Source organism: Zonotrichia leucophrys, chromosome 8 (assembly GCF_028769735.1).
Source record: "Zonotrichia leucophrys gambelii isolate GWCS_2022_RI chromosome 8, RI_Zleu_2.0, whole genome shotgun sequence".
In the NCBI taxonomy this organism is placed as follows: Eukaryota; Metazoa; Chordata; class Aves; order Passeriformes; family Passerellidae; genus Zonotrichia; species Zonotrichia leucophrys.
The window spans coordinates 12,422,888-12,438,770 of record NC_088178.1 but is presented as its reverse complement, the minus strand read 5'-3'; the positions used below and the strand labels follow the sequence as shown (position 1 = coordinate 12,438,770).

The 15,883-nt window shown below is 38.2% G+C and overlaps 1 protein-coding gene across 1 annotated transcript in view; it reads left to right on the top strand.

The window, feature by feature from the left end:
* PLPPR4 (phospholipid phosphatase related 4) overlaps positions 1–15,229 on the top strand; it is a 30,031-nt gene extending 14,802 nt beyond the window's left edge. The window contains exons 3-7 of the mRNA XM_064719575.1: positions 1,908–2,037; positions 3,707–3,902; positions 7,039–7,096; positions 8,366–8,539; positions 10,446–15,229. Coding sequence (XP_064575645.1) covers positions 1,908–2,037; positions 3,707–3,902; positions 7,039–7,096; positions 8,366–8,539; positions 10,446–11,783 — 1,896 coding nt within the window. The 3' untranslated portion in view covers positions 11,784–15,229. The remainder of the gene's footprint in view (positions 1–1,907; positions 2,038–3,706; positions 3,903–7,038; positions 7,097–8,365; positions 8,540–10,445) is intronic.
* Positions 15,230–15,883: the final 654 nt, after the last annotated feature.

Sequence of the window (15,883 nt, the reverse complement as noted above, 5' to 3'; positions counted from 1 at the left end):
CTATTCACTTTAAAGTAAGTTTTTATACAAAAAAAAAAAGATGTAACATTTTGTGACTTCTTTTCCCAAGCCACTATTACACAAGGCTTGTGTTTGGCTTTGGGACTTTGCATTTTTGCAGTTTTCTCTTTGAGCTTTTTTTCTCATTATTAGGAAGTAGAAAATGCATTTTAAAAGGTCTGTTCTGTAGCCCTGAAGGGTTACAGAAAACAACTACCTGTATTTTTGACATATGTCTTACAGCTTGTGACAGAGATGAAATTTTGTGTATGTATTCAAAAACTGCAGGAGACTTCAGTGTGGAACACCTGACCTGGACTTGAAGAAATTACCAAGATAGATATTTTATGTCTGGACCATAGATACACCTGGATTGCAGCATGATTTCAATATGCTTCAAAGAACTCTGAATCTGATCCTCTGATAGATTTTCTCTCTAGTTACCCATTCAGAAATGTTAGGACCAGTTATTTAATCATATCAGTAAAGGTTCACACTCTTATCAGCCACTGACTAAAAACCTGTTTAGAAGTAACAATGTCCTTTCCAACAGATTTGGGAAATCAGTTCTCAAGGAGAGAAATTCACTGCTGGCAGTTTCACTCCTACTGCCCATTCTGCTCTGGGAGGTTTTTCCTCTGGAAATGCCAGCCTCTGAATTTTCCTTGACATGGGCCTTGTTGTTTTTTTGCTCTATCACACGAGCTAATCCATCTGTCTGGTGTTTTCCCTGTACCAGACCATTCCCTAGAACTTGGCTAAAAACTATTATAGTTTTTCTGAGTTTTAAGTTTGGAATACTACTGGTTTCTCTGGGAAGCTTCAGACATAACTTGATCAAATATAGACAGATAATAGTGGCCATAGTTCTCAGCTAATTAGAATTCCTTTACGCTGGTTTTTCTATGTTGTAGGAGAACCTTCACAACTTCGATCTTCCTGGTCAAGAAATTTCAATTTATTAAAACTTAAACTACTAAAGAGTTAGACTAAGCTTTTCCACTTTACCTGCCCTTTCCTAGTGTGGAGGAGTTACTATAGACAAATACCACCAGCAATTACAGCAGATTCAGCATAATTCAGATGCCTTGGCATCTCATTGCATGGATTAGTATTCAATGCAGCTGTGGATAGGCAAAGTGACTCTGCTTTTGCTGGTGAGAGCTGCCTCAATTAATTGCAATATTTCAATCCAACCCTTACTCTGAACTCTGTACAAATCCTGCACAGAATTCAAAATAGTCGCACTACTGAACAAGGAAAACAATAAAATCTGAGGCTGAAAATGTTTAAATGTGTCTGGATTTTCCAGCAAGTGACACCATCTTTTATTTATATTCTTCCTTTTAGAAACTCTTGTTTAGGGTTTTGGTCATAATCTGTTTTGCTTGGTCTGTTGCAAGGGACCATAAGGACAGAACTTTTTCTGCTGCTGTGGATCAGGTTAAAACCCAAGCCAAATTAAACAAATACAGAAGAACAGGCTGTCACATAATTAGAAGCTGCTCAGGATTGCTAGGCCTGTAGCCAAGACTGAATGCTAAAACCACTTCAGGAGCACTAAGATATTGCAGTGGCTCTGAATTATTTTAGAGGTGATATTTTATAATTACTGCTTTTTTATTGTGGAAGCATCTAGTTTCAGCTGTAGATCAAGGCCTGGTTACCACTGAGCACTATATACTGTATGCCATTTGCATTTAATTTCAGGGCCATCTTCTTGTCTGCCCTCATTCAGGCTAAGTTGCATTACTTTATGTTTACATATTGATATAAATCTTTTAAGGTTGAGTGCATGTCAGTGGATGACATTGGTTTTGTTACAGTTATGTTACAGCCTTTTAAATTCAATCAGGATCTTCTGAGTAAGTGCTACATTCAATTTAATGGCTCCTTTGTCATTGCAGATAATGATAGGAGAAGGAATTCTCTACTGTTGCCTGTCCAAAAGAAGAAATGGGATTGGAACAGAGGCCAATATTAATGCAGGAGGATGCAACTTCAATTCTTTTCTTAGAAGAGCTGTCAGATTTGTTGGTGGGTTTCAATTGTTACTCCCAAAAAAGAACTTTCCACATACATTCAGTTTTCACCATGCAGGTTTGCTTCTCTGAAACAGCCTTTCAGAAAAGTGCAGAGCTGTCACTAGCACAGATCTTCTGCTAGAAAACATGGGAAGAAACTCAGACTGCAACAGAGCAGCCCCATACTCAGTAATGCAGCATCTACACTTTCCATTTCCCCTTTCCTCTCCTGTACTACTGTCAGTATTTCTAAAAGAGTAATTTTTTTCCTTCCCTGCCCACCTTGAGCTGGCTGCTTTTTAATTATTTCAGTGTATAGCTTCCCCTGCCTGTCTTCAGTGCATCATAAGGATTCAACCCACCTGTCACAGTATTCAGCATGACAGTGAAAACTTGTCAGAAACTCTCAGTAGGTTTGACATTCTTTTTCTGGAATGTGTATATCTGCCTCTCAAAAAGGGCTAGAATCTGGCAACTTAAATGATGGAGAAACATGTCAAATTCTTTCATTTTACTTTAATTGTCATTTATAAAAACCTCCACTTTGAAAGGCAACTGGACTTTGATCCCCTTCTTACAGTTACTTTCCTCTCCCAATGAGTGGTTAAAGAAAAGGTTTCCTCTGTTTCAGGAATCTTTCACTAGAGAAGGCAGCCTAGGCAAAGACAACCAGCAGAACAGCAGACTGAAAATCTGGTAGAACAACTGTTCCCTGGGTTTTGGTAGTCTGGCAAACAGGGAGGTAGTGGCAAGTGAGGTAGTGCAATCTATGACCAGCAAAGCTTCATAAAAGCAGCAGTGAGGAAGAAAGCAGAGGCTTTGTGGATTACACCATGAGCAAGGAGGACTGTAAACATACCCCACATCCACTTCTCCTGTTTGGTATCACCAAGCAAACAAAGACACATGAATTTCATCCCAAATTCCCACTCTGATTTTGAAGTTTTTTTCATATTTTAATGGCTTTAACATTCTTTCAATTTTAGGATGAAAAGTAAATTTATCTCTATGAATAAAAGTAAGGAATTATAGATAAATCTTTAGGAGAAGAGCAGTTGAAAATGTTCAGTAAAGCAATTACATTACTTCAATTCTCTTGTGAATTATTAATCAGTCTGAAGCATTGATCCCTTCTGAAATAGACTTAAATATTTGGATTAGTGACAAGGACACAATACTCAAGAAACATCAGAGGTGTGAAGGTAGCCAAAGTTATCACCAGCTGGTGATTCTGTTGTAGCAAAAAGAGAACAGGTCTTCAGAGCAATGATCTAATGGGCAGTTGTCCATACTCCTAAAAACCTCTCTTCCAGTGGGAAACTCCAAGGACTGGATAAGGACATATGCTCTCCTCAAATAGTTGGCTACTCTTTAGTCAATTCAGAAAAATTCTTTCCAAACTGAAGCAGCTCCAGTGTAGCACTCTTTGATGAAAAGATGTTGGAGGACATCAGGACATTAAAACAAAATTTTAAGTATCAACAGGAAGGAAACAAGCATAAACAATTCTAATTTTTATATTAAAGAATTCAACTTTGCAATAAGCTTTTGTTCTGCATTTAAATTCTCTCCAAATCCAATAACAAAAGCCATCAGAGCTTTGTTGAATGTAGTTTATACTATTAATCAACCTAATTAATGCATACAATATAATTAACAAGCTCTGTTGATTTCTTTCCTAGGTGTTCATGTATTTGGTCTTTGTGCAACTGCTCTTGTTACTGATATTATACAGCTATCAACAGGATATCAGGCCCCATATTTCCTGACTGTTTGCAAGCCTAACTATACATCCTTAAACGTATCTTGCTCAGAGAATTCATATGTTGTGGAAGATATTTGCTCAGGAGCTGACCTCAATATTATCAACGCTGGAAGGTTGGTTCTATTCTTCAGTGTATACATTTTTAAGTATTCATTTTATTTTCTGTCTCAGTTTCAAGATTTTTTTTCTATCTAGTTAAAGTCTCTGATTTAAAGCTGAATGCATAAATGTCTTTTTAGTGATGTTCAATTTTCTCCATATAGTTATTTGCCTAGCAGTGGGCTTTGGAAGACCTTGTCAGGTTCCAAAGCACATTCATAAGCAGCTGTTCTACCCCCTCAGAGGAGGCACTTTGCTATAAATTTGTCACTCGGTATAGCTTCTACTGCTTTTGAAGCAGTATAAGAACAGAGTAAGTTCCCTGTAACAGGCAGGGGAAGAAGTCTCCCAAATGTTTGGTCTGAGACCTCTGTATAACATACATTACAGCTTGGGTGTTTGGGAGTTGTTGGATAAGTTTGTTTTCTGTTTCTCTAATTATTTTTTTTTATAAACCGCATTGAAAAAATATCTTTTTTTAAAGGAAATACCACAATAGTACAAAGCTGTGTGTTCCCAAACCAATCTTTTCTTGCGTGGTATTTCTAACTGTTTTTTTCTCTCTTTCCCCATAACCATTTGCTGATACTGGGATATTGCCAGTGAAGCCTGATGCTTGCAAGCAGTGTCTTGCAACTGCATGGTGTCCCAGGGAAATCAGGACATGATTACATAGGAGCAGGCAGAAAATTTTTCACAATTACATCTCATTCATTTCATTATCTCAAATATGACGTCTACTGCTTTGAATTGACTGCCTGTAACAACATTCCAAAATCACCAATCACTCCTAAGTTTAAATACCATCACTTCTAAGAAACCGGTGAAATTAGCTGAAACATATTAAGACTAAGCAATCCAGTTTTGGGAGATTCTGTTTCCCTAGAAAAACAACCATGTGTTGATACCTCAAAGTTATTCCCATCATAGAGGATACATTTGGCTATCTCTAATATTCTGGCACCACCCACAATTTCTCCTTAATTCAATTTTATTGCATTTTTTCTTTATTATTTTGTTATTTCCTTATGCCAGTCTCAACTTTACCAGAGCAAGTGCTACTGGTTCTTCAGTAGCACTTGCTACTTCCTTCAGTCACCTATGTAGAAACTGTGGTATAACTTCTACAATTCAGGAGGTTAATTTGACTTCAATAATTTCAGTATGGAAGGAACTTGTTCTGAGTTTGCTAATGGCCTTCATTTTTGATTTGTACTTCCCAAAAACTTTGGCTCCAGAAATTTGCCTCTGGACTGCTGTATGAAAAGCATAGAGAGCAGCACATAATTATCCAGCTGATTACATCAAATCATTTTTCTGCAACATCCCAAAATATCCAATGGTTTCTTTTGTCCATATTTTCCTCTATTATCTTCACAGAGCATTTTCAATCACTTTTGTTCAGCTCTCTAGTGAGGACTCTGTCCTCTGTCATCTCTGATGTTCTGACTCAGTGTGACTCTCTCTCTCTCTCAGTAGGACTCTCATTGTTGTTCCCCCACTACACATCCTCATGCATGAGCATTTAGAGTGATACATTGTCATCCAAGTTCAGGACACGTTTTCTTTGAGACCTTTGTTCACCTTTTCAATACAGAGCCATACAAAAAGGCTACATATTTTTAGCTGGAGTTATTTTAATTTGAGATTAAAAGATAACAAATAGAGGAACAAAAGCAGTGACACCATTAGAGAGTACTGAGAGTGCATTTAGTCTGTTTGCCCTGAAAGCATGTGAATAGAAAAGAGAATAAAGAGAAAATTGACTGTGCCATTGTGACACACCTTATATACTATTAAAATGCCATCAAATTAAGGTTAAGTGCTAGGACAGTTCATAGGACTCAAATATACACATTAGCTCCACAGAGACGCTAAATAGATTTCTATTTCATTAAAGCTTGCAAAGGTAAAGGAGTTGATTAGCTATTATAAACATTTACCTTATTTTTTTTTCATGTCTTTATTCCCCACTCCTCAAACCTGAGCTTGTTCTGCAGGATTACTGTTTGTGAAAGATTTGTTCAGGGAGTTTAAAAATAAAATAAAATGAAGAGAATTTATATCTGTCTTTAGAAATGCAAAAGGAGCCATTCAGATTTCATCTTCGCCAGAGTCATGAATCTGCTGGAGCCATAGGCTCAAATTCAGGTCAGCAGAGTGACATTCACACTGAACTACATGCACATTTTTAACTGCCAATTAATTATGTAGAACAGACAAGGCAAAATGCATAGGAAAGAAATTTAGAAAGCAGACTCTGCTGCTTTGCAGAACAAATGTCTGTCTAAAGTTAAAGAACTGTGTTTCAGTCTCTGCTATTTTAAACTAGCTCACTCAGGAGTTGCTAGGAAATTGACTGTACTGCAGCCCAGTTAGGGTGGCAAGATCCCCATCTGTGAAGCCAAATTATAGCTGAAGTATTTATCCCAAGCTGAGCTTTCTCAGGTGAAAGTTTCTGTTGTGACTACAAGGTAGACATGTTCGTCTTCACCAAGACATGCAGCATGTTACATTACATATCTATACCATTGTAAAGAGAGAAATCTTCACTGTCTCTGACTCATTCCTAGAGCTCAGAGGTCATTGACTTTTTTTAGGGCTTCTGTGATCTAGATGTCCACTGCAGAATAGGAATTACTGAATTCAAACCCAGCTTTTTTCTCTCTCTACTATGTAAAAACCTCCTTCACATTCACATCACTTTTCTTTAGTTGTTTTTAGAGAATTGAAATGGTCCAGTCCACATCATTCAAGTATCCAGGTATTCACTGGGAGCAGAAGGCCCTCAGCAATATCAAGAGCAGACCTGATATTGTCTACTGTCTCAAGAGTTTGGACATGTTTTCATTTATTCTCTTTCTCTAGCCATCAAGAAGGGGCCCAGTAATTCTTAAAATACCCTCCCTGTGCTGTTGTTCTCCATTAGATTCTGTCATGATGTAAAGTGCTGATTTTTTTTTTAATAAACCTATAGACATAGCAAACAAAGATGTAGTTTGCCTCTCTCTGAGAAAAATGTCACCCAATGACAAATGTTACCAATAGATCACATATTGCTTAGGAAGTATAAGATGGCTGTGCTGCTCAGTGGTTTTTTTCAATGAGCATTTGAACTGAGAAGTATAATTTGATGTCCTTCCTTGGCAGAAAATCATTCCCTTCTCAACATGCCACCTTGGCAGCCTTTGCAGCAGTGTACATTTCGGTGAGTAACCAACTCTGTTCAGTTTCATTTATACAAGACAAAAGTCGGAAAGTAATTTGCTGTACATTGTAAAATTATGTGTTGCCTGGATATCTTAGATGGATGGATGGATGGATGGATGCATGGATGTTTTTATCCTACTAATCTGAAAGCAAAATAAAACTACTAATAAAGCTGATTTTATTGTAGCTATTAAAGAATAAGGAAAAGATTCAACTGCTTCATATTCTTTTTTAAGAAGAAAACAAAAGTGTTATGTTAAAGTATGTTTGATGCCTCATATTATTCTCATACAAAAAGCAGTGTTTATCTGTCTCACAGAGTGATACTTTAACTTACCAGTCAAATTAACTGTTATGTATGTTGCCTTTTCTTTGTTGTGCTGCTTTTAAACTTGAGGCATTAAGGGCAATACGTTGATGTGATGTAGTTTGATTTCACCTCCAGAGATTTGCAGCATGGATGAAATGGCACAATCACTCCCAGAGGCCTTCAAGGTGTTACTGCAAAGAAAGTGAATAAAACCCATCAGTCACTAGCAGAGGATTGTGGGACATGCTGCAGCAATCACAGATGATTTTGCACTCCTGAGCAGTAACATTTCTTCAGTATGACCCACAATGTCTGTACTATAGACAATTTACTTGAAGTTTAAAAAGTAATTCCATCACCTACCTTGTGCTGTAAAAGTCAGAGGAAAAGAACAGTAATGACCAATTAATGACATTAGATAATAGTATTCTGCATGTACTGAGAGCTTGTGAGTATTTATTCTGCCCAGAGAAAGGCCAGAATTGGGAATAACACTGATGAACCACCTCCACTTAATTTTTGTAACCTCCCTGATATTATGGCACTCAGTTGAGAAATGGCTCTCTAAAGCATCTGGTGGCAGCTTTTGTTGGAACAGGTTACTGCGTTCATCTGGCACAACATCTGGCTTCTGTATTTCACAAGTGGTGACTCCTTAGTCACATTTATAGAACATTTAGGTGCTGATTGGGAACAGTACTGAGGCATAAAATACTTATCCTAATTGATGTTAATTAGCAACACTGCCTATGTTTCTGAAAATCTATTCCTTGTGATTTCAGATCTTTCTGCAGAAAGTGAGCAAATTTTAACAGGGCTGTAAAGTAAAATTAAATGGATCACTTGTAATACTACTGTGTACTAGTGATCTATATATAAAAGAAACACTGAACATTAGAATCCTCTTAGGTATATTTAAGTTTCTTCAACTGCTTCTTTATTTCTTTCTTTTTCAAGATGTACTTCAATTCTACATTAACGGACTCCTCAAAACTTCTTAAACCACTCTTGGTCTTTGCCTTTATCATCTGTGGAATTATATGTGGCCTGACTCGTATCACCCAGTATAAGAATCATCCAGTTGATGTTTACTGTGGCTTTCTCATAGGAGGAGGAATTGCTCTCTATTTGGTAAATATAATAGTTATGGTTAAGTTTAAAAAAATTAAACTTATAAGGCTGGAATAAGAGTACTGGTTATTTTTATGAAAAATTACCATCATGCTCACATGCCATAAGTATAAATAAAGTCAATTTGTGTTGAAAATTATGAATTAGGGATAAAGACTTTAAAAGCAAACAGGAGAAAGCAAACAAGTATTTCAATGTAAGGTTCCATAACAGTGCATAAAGTGTAATATAATCATCTGGCATTGTATACAGAAATGTTTCTAACTTTATGGGCTTTATTAAATACTTAAAAATACTCATCTCTTCTAATCCACACTTAAAAGCATAACACAAGAAAAATATTTGATTAATTGGTATTTGTTGCTGATCTGAGTTGATATTGACAGTGTCTGCTTTATGATCTCAAAAAATTATTGAATTAGTATGAGCAACTCATCTGAGTGAATTGCTGAATCTGCAGGAAATTAAAGGCAATATTATACACTTGTCATTCTTTGGAGTTCTCAGAGAAACCGTGCAGGGGAAAAAGGATGGTCAAATCAGGTTATTCCTATGCTTTTCCTCTGTACTGTGTCAAAAGAGATGGAGCACCTTGGAAGGAAGCATGTAGGTCACACCTGTCAGTAGGATGCTCATCAAGCACTTGCTTTTGCTTGCTGCCTCAGTATGTCTCCAGCAGCAATTTGCTGCCCTGGCTGCTCAGAGAGCAACACAGGTGCCTGGGAGCAATCAGTAGCTTCTGCTGACACCACTGCTTGAGTGTAGGCAGGCAAACAGAAGAGTCTTAACAGGCAGTGGGAGGGTTTTACCCCCAAGAAGTCAATGATGAATTTTACTATAATACTAAAATAAGTTCATTTCCTGACCCCCTTTTTCCTATGATAACGTAAGCTGACATACCTGCAGATGGTCTGCAGGTCTGCAAAGCTGACCAGGGAAAAATGGCTTTCACAGTGGCAAAAGAAACAGCAGTCAGAATAATAACAGAAACCCCATGAGCTACTAAAGTCAGCCTCTATGATTGCACTGTGAGTAGAAAGGCACTCTGTTGAGAATATTATTTCAAATGATTCTCTGTTGAAGATCTACCTAAATAGAGCTGCTATCCCCAGGTTTGAAATATACAAACATGTATACTTTATTGTGTGAGATCATAGAGCAGAGAGTATGTTTTCCTGGATACCCAGTGCTCAGTAAATCTGCCCTCAAAACTAGGAGGATGGGGAGGAGAAATAATGTGAAACTACAAATAATTCTGAAAGGAATATAAAGAACGAGTAACTCAAGTGATTGAGTCAGATATTTGACCCTCTCACAGAATACCCTCAGTGGAGTCTTTTTAAAATGACAGCACTTTACAATGAGTCTACTGATTAGGAAAATGTTTTAGAAGTAAATCTTATTAAAGTTCTGCACAGCTTGGAAAGCAATTGATTTAAATTTGATAAAATTTTCTATGATGTAGGCATTGTATTACATGGTTATTGTACAGTAAAAATAATCTGCAGATGGCAGAGATCAACTCAAGCTGTAACAAGATTCAGCAAATCAGGGTAAACAGTTGTAAAATAGCTTTGCCTAAGAGACCACAAACATCTATTTTACTATTTTTCTAGCAAAACATTATTTCTGTATCTGTTCCTTGATAAGAAGAAAGCTTGTGGAGGCTAAATCCTTACCTCAACTATACATGTACCTAGAGGTACCAGTCTGAGGATAGAGTCTGGGCTAAGGCTATACTAGTGAGGAAATAAACTAGTAGGCTTACTTGCATACCTGTCAGTTTAGCTGGAGTAATTATGTCACTGAATTCTATTGAAAAGCTAAAGAATGCAATTACAGTACCTTAAAACATGTCCTTTTTAACTTTCTTAACCGACTGTTGATGCTTCTGTCCAAATATCAGGGCATCTATGCTGTGGGGAACTTCTTACCAAGTGACGAGAATGTGTTTCACCCAAATTTTCACAGAGAACCTCTAAGGTCATTGACAGACCTCAGTCAAGATGCCAACAGAATCCTGCCAGGTAAAAATGGCAGCAGCAGCGATGGCATTGTCTCTCACCGTACAGAAAGTATCCTGAATAGAAACCACAGAGATTCAGGCTCTCTGACCAATCTCAAGAGAGCAAATGCTGATGTAGAAATAATAACACCACGAAGCCCAATGGGAAAGGAGAACATGGTTACTTTCAGCAACACTCTGCCAAGAGTCAACACACCATCCTTGGAAGATCCAGCAAGACGCAATGCAACAATACACGCATCAATGGATTCTGCCCGTTCCAAACAGCTGCTGTCCCAGTGGAAGAACAAGAATGAAAGTCGAAAGTTGTCCCTGCAAGTGATAGAGACTGAATCTGGCCAGTCACCACCAAGGGCTATCGAAATGAGGTCAAGCTCAGAACCCTCCAGAGTGGGTGTAAATGGTGATCATCATGGCCCACCTAGCCAATACCTGAAAATCCAACCTGGCAATGTTCCAGGTTGTAACAACTCAGGTCTTACTGGCGGGCCAAGGGTCTCTATTCAGTCCCGTCCTGGCTCATCCCAGCTAGTACACATTCCTGAAGAGACTCAGGAGAACGTGAACACATCACCCAAAACTAGTTCAGCTAGAGCTAAATGGCTGAAAGCTGCTGAGAAGAGTGTTGCATGCAGGAGCAATAGCCAGCCAAGAATCATGCAAGTAATAGCCATGTCTAAGCAGCAAGGAGTGCTTCAGGGCAGTCCAAAGAGTTCAGAGGGAAGCACAGTGACCTGTACAGGAGCCATCAGATACAAAACCTTGACAGACCATGAGCCAAGTAGCATTGTTAGAGTTGAGGCCCATCCAGAAAATAACAGACCTGTAATTCAGATGCCATCAGAAGGTGAAGGAAGTGGGTCTTGGAAATGGAAAGGTCCTGAAAAAGTCACTCTTCGTCAAACATATGAGCTAAATGATCTTAACAGAGACTCTGAGAGCTGTGACTCCTTAAAAGACAGTTATGGGTCAGGTGACAGGAAAAGAAGCAACATAGATAACACTGAGCATCACCATCATGGAATCACTACAATAAGAGTCACTCCAGTGGAGGGAAGTGAGATTGGCTCAGAGACTCTGTCCATTTCTTCTAGCCGGGACTCAACACTTCGAAGAAAAGGTAACATCATTTTAATTCCTGAGAGAGGGAGCAGTCCAGAGAACACCAGAAACATCTTCTATAAAGGCACATCCCCCACACGAGCGTACAAGGACTGACAGGAGACATATCAGCTGGTCCATGCTGCCACAAAGTAAACATGTCTTGACACAGGTTCTGCTCCCTTTATTTTGAGCCGACATTTACCTTTATGTGCCAAATTATTGACCAGCAGCCCTGCATTGCTGATGTGCAATGGGCACGAGCCTGTGAAAAGCATGTGGTGAGGGGAAAAGCACAATGCCAGAACTAATGTGAAACATTTTCATGCAACTCGTTTCTTCAGATTCAAAACATTTATCTGAGGGTGATGATGTCAATTAAAAGAATGGTCTTAAACACAGACACTGTATTTCCTGAATGTGCCAACTTTTTATTTTATATTTGTGTCCAAAATTGACTGACTTTTTCACAGCAAAGGCTGTTATCAGTGGTATATATTCACCTTTGCAGAATTTGCACCAAATCTTTAATACAGAGTGGTGCTGATGATAACTTTACATGTTTTGAAAAATTGCATAATTATTAGACTCTGCAAACATGACATATTGATGTGCAGTTACTTTACAAGTAATATTGCTAATACTATGATGATGCTGGCTGCATTCATTTAGCGTAGGAAATATTTACAGCTTTGTTATAGTGGATCTGTCACATTCAAAGGTTGCAAAGGTTTTGTGTAGTTCTTTAAGATGTCTACTGCAACAAAAAATGTGTGGGTGACTTTCCATTAGAATGGAATTACTATCTATTTTGAATAGTTTTGCTGCTACTGCTCAACTTTTGTTTAAGAACAGGTGCTACTAATGAAGAGGCTGCTTCTTAGTGGGCTAACTTGTAGAATTGTTTTAAATTACATTTTTAAGGGGTCTTATCAAGTACTACAAGTGATTCAGATTTTACATTTTTAAACTTCTTATTCTGTCCTTCAGCAACCCTTCCATTTTTCTATTAGTTTTTAAACAGATAATGCAGGACGCCAATAACTGCAAGATGTGCAAACGTGAAAGGCGAGCCATGAGTAAATAAAAATAGATGGCAACTTTTCCTGACCAGCTTCCAAGGAGACAGGAATTAATATCATAGCTCACACTTAGAAGCAGTCATCCACCTCACTTGCTTAGTATGCCACAAGAACAATCACAAGTTTCACCCCAATCACCATCACACAGGGGATTTGTGCTTCGCTTTAAAGAATGGAATGCCTTGGTATTGCAGAATCACTGAACAAGTGTTGCATTGTGCCACTACTACAGTTCACGTCCCTTGAGACACCCTCCAGAGCCTTCTTAAGCATGGTATTTTTCCTACCACTGCCACTTAAGAATATAAAAGGTCTCTTCACCTGAGAAAACATAAATTATTTTAGTAAATTGAGCTTTGGATATAATGAAAAAACTTGCCTGCTAAAAATCTCCATTGCCAAAAATTGTTGAAAGGATAATCTCTGAAGGGAATAAGCTTGGCATGTCCCAGAATGGGCCTGCTAGAAGAAATGCCTCATTTCATTTGGCTCTGACTTAAACCCTGAAGGAAGCCAGGGGCAATGCTCACCCACTGCAGCTCTTCATTCTCTCCTAATACTACCTGAAAGAGAGCTACTCTCAGACACCTGGCAGCTCCCCTGCTAGCAGGGGAAGGGAATGGCTTAGCAGTCCTCTCACTGAAGAAGATCAGGTCTGTTCTCTGGCTTCGTGAGAGAAGTGTTTTGGTCTAAGGCCTCTTCTCATTTAGGGCATCAGAGAACAAGATACATTCTCTATAGTCAGAACCTGTCTACAGACCCTACCCCACAGAACTCTAAGGAAAAGCCCACCCTACCCCAGGCAAGTAGGAGGGAGAAGGAAGAATCATCCTGTTCAACAAGATAAACAGCACAACACAAACATAGACCAAAAAAAACCAAAAAAAAACCCAACAACATAAAACCAAACAACAAAACAAAAACCCAAAAAAAAGACCTCCAAACCAAAACAAAATCCCAAACCCAACCCCAAACCTAAGTAATTTCACAAGTATGAGGATGGTGTTTGTGAGTCAATGGAAAGCTTTATGTGTACTTCCCAGTTTTACAGGTGCTCCAGGCTTAGCTGAATGCTTGCTGTCAAGCCAACTGTGCCAAGCTATGCTTCCCTCACCTGCCCATCACCCAGTGCTGTGGAAGAGTGTCAGTCCTTAAAGAAATTACCACACTCTTTCTGTTATTGATACAAGATGACCCCATCACACTTAGGATGATTGGGAGAAATTATTCTGCAGGTTGCATGTAAGAAGCTACCCAGTAGGGTTGCAGCATATTGTGTATGTTAAAGGCACTGTATGTTGAAGACACACTTTAAGGCACATCAGCTGGGAAAAATAATCATAGATACCAGGAGAAAAAGAAAAAAAAAAGTAATTTTTTTAGAAATAGGTTCTCAGATGCTAGTATTTACAAGTCAGGATTTGTTTTTTTCTTTTCAAGAGGATGTATCTTTAGTCCTTGGTATTTAATATGAAATTTTGTACAAGATTCCTAGGAATTAAAAACACTTGGACTGTCATGGACAAAACCCTTTGGCTTTAGTTCAGTCTAGGTACAGGGTAAAGGAGGTAGGATTAGCTTTAAAGGAAAGGGTGAGACACAAACACTGTTGGCCTATCAGTGCAGGGAAATAAGATGCAATCATTTGTTAGTTTGTAAGTGCAGGGGGAAAGAACATAAGTAGATGAACCTGGAAATAAAGGAAAATTGAAATGGAGAATAATGGCAATAAAGCAAAGATTAGAAAACGGTCCCTCTGGCAATTTAGCTGTTTTGGAAACAGCAGGATTCCTGGTGGGAGTGTTTGTTCTTTATTCCTTGGTTTTAGTCAGATATATATTGGCATATATGTTGCTTTTATTACTCTAAAACTTACTGCACTATTTCAAGTGCAGTGTGATATTTTTCCTAAAGTTTCCTATTTCTTAAGAAAAGATTTTAAAGCTCTTGTGTAATCATTGAAATTATGTTCTATACATAAATATTGATATATTCTTTTTTACTCAAAGTGCCAAAGGCTACTGTTTTTAATAATGGCTTATCAAATTATATTACGTTAGAGAGCAGAAATGTAATAATATATACATTGGAACTCAGACCTCTGCATGTATATTTGATAAGGAGCCTTTTGTAAAATTACTCTTTGTTTACATTCCACTGGTACCTTAATTTAAAATTAATCAAATAAATCGACAGGTGACATCTTCTTAGTGTTCTGATTTTCTTACTTGCTAACAGGCACGATTTTCTTTGTTAGGCTGTGCTTTACTGAGAAAAGAAAATACTTAAAAATAAAATATGTTTTTAAATGAGAATTCTCTATATAAAGTATTGTGTTTAATAAAATGTTATGCCATGTTTTCAAATGGAAAATAATTTGTAAATTGCTATAAATGTATTTTGTTAAATAAGTACAGATCAATGCTACTGTGTGAGTTTATTGTGCTAACATCATGAAATAAAGATAAAATTCCTCATTGATGCTTGTTTATCTCTGTGGTGAAGCAGAGTCTCACTCCCCCCTAATGAATTAATTACCTTTTCATTAGGTATCTCATGATGTGTAAAAGTGGTCATTAGTGAGAAACCTTGAGGCCTTGCACAGTGGTAAGAATTTATAAAAAACAGTGTCCAAACAATCTTTTCTCTAACCTAAAAACATTTTACAAAAAAAAACTCCAAGTGAATTGGGATCTTCAAGCCATGCGAGGATGTGCCTGCTCAATCAATCTGCAGCACCTGTTGCATTGCTAAGCCCCTAATGCCCCTAAGGCACCTTGCTAGTTTTGGGTTGAGCTGCCAGACATGGTGAGGCCAGCCTTGGATTTGTGAATGAGAACAGGGTAGATGTCAGAGGCAAACCTGAGAGGACAGGCTCTCCTCAGTGGAAGAAGTTAGGATGCAGGAGTCAGCAGGTGGCATACACCCTCAGCTGGCAACAATGAAAGCACACTCTGGCAAGCAGTCTTACCTAGAAGGCAAACAAGGTAGTGTGGTAAGCACACACAAAGACTGTCTGCACGCCTGTCTTGAGACACCCCGAAATAGCAATAGCAGGGCCCAGGTGCCCGGGGTGGAAGACACAGCTGTAGCTGAGACATGCACTGACATTGCTAATGGCCTAATGAAGGACCA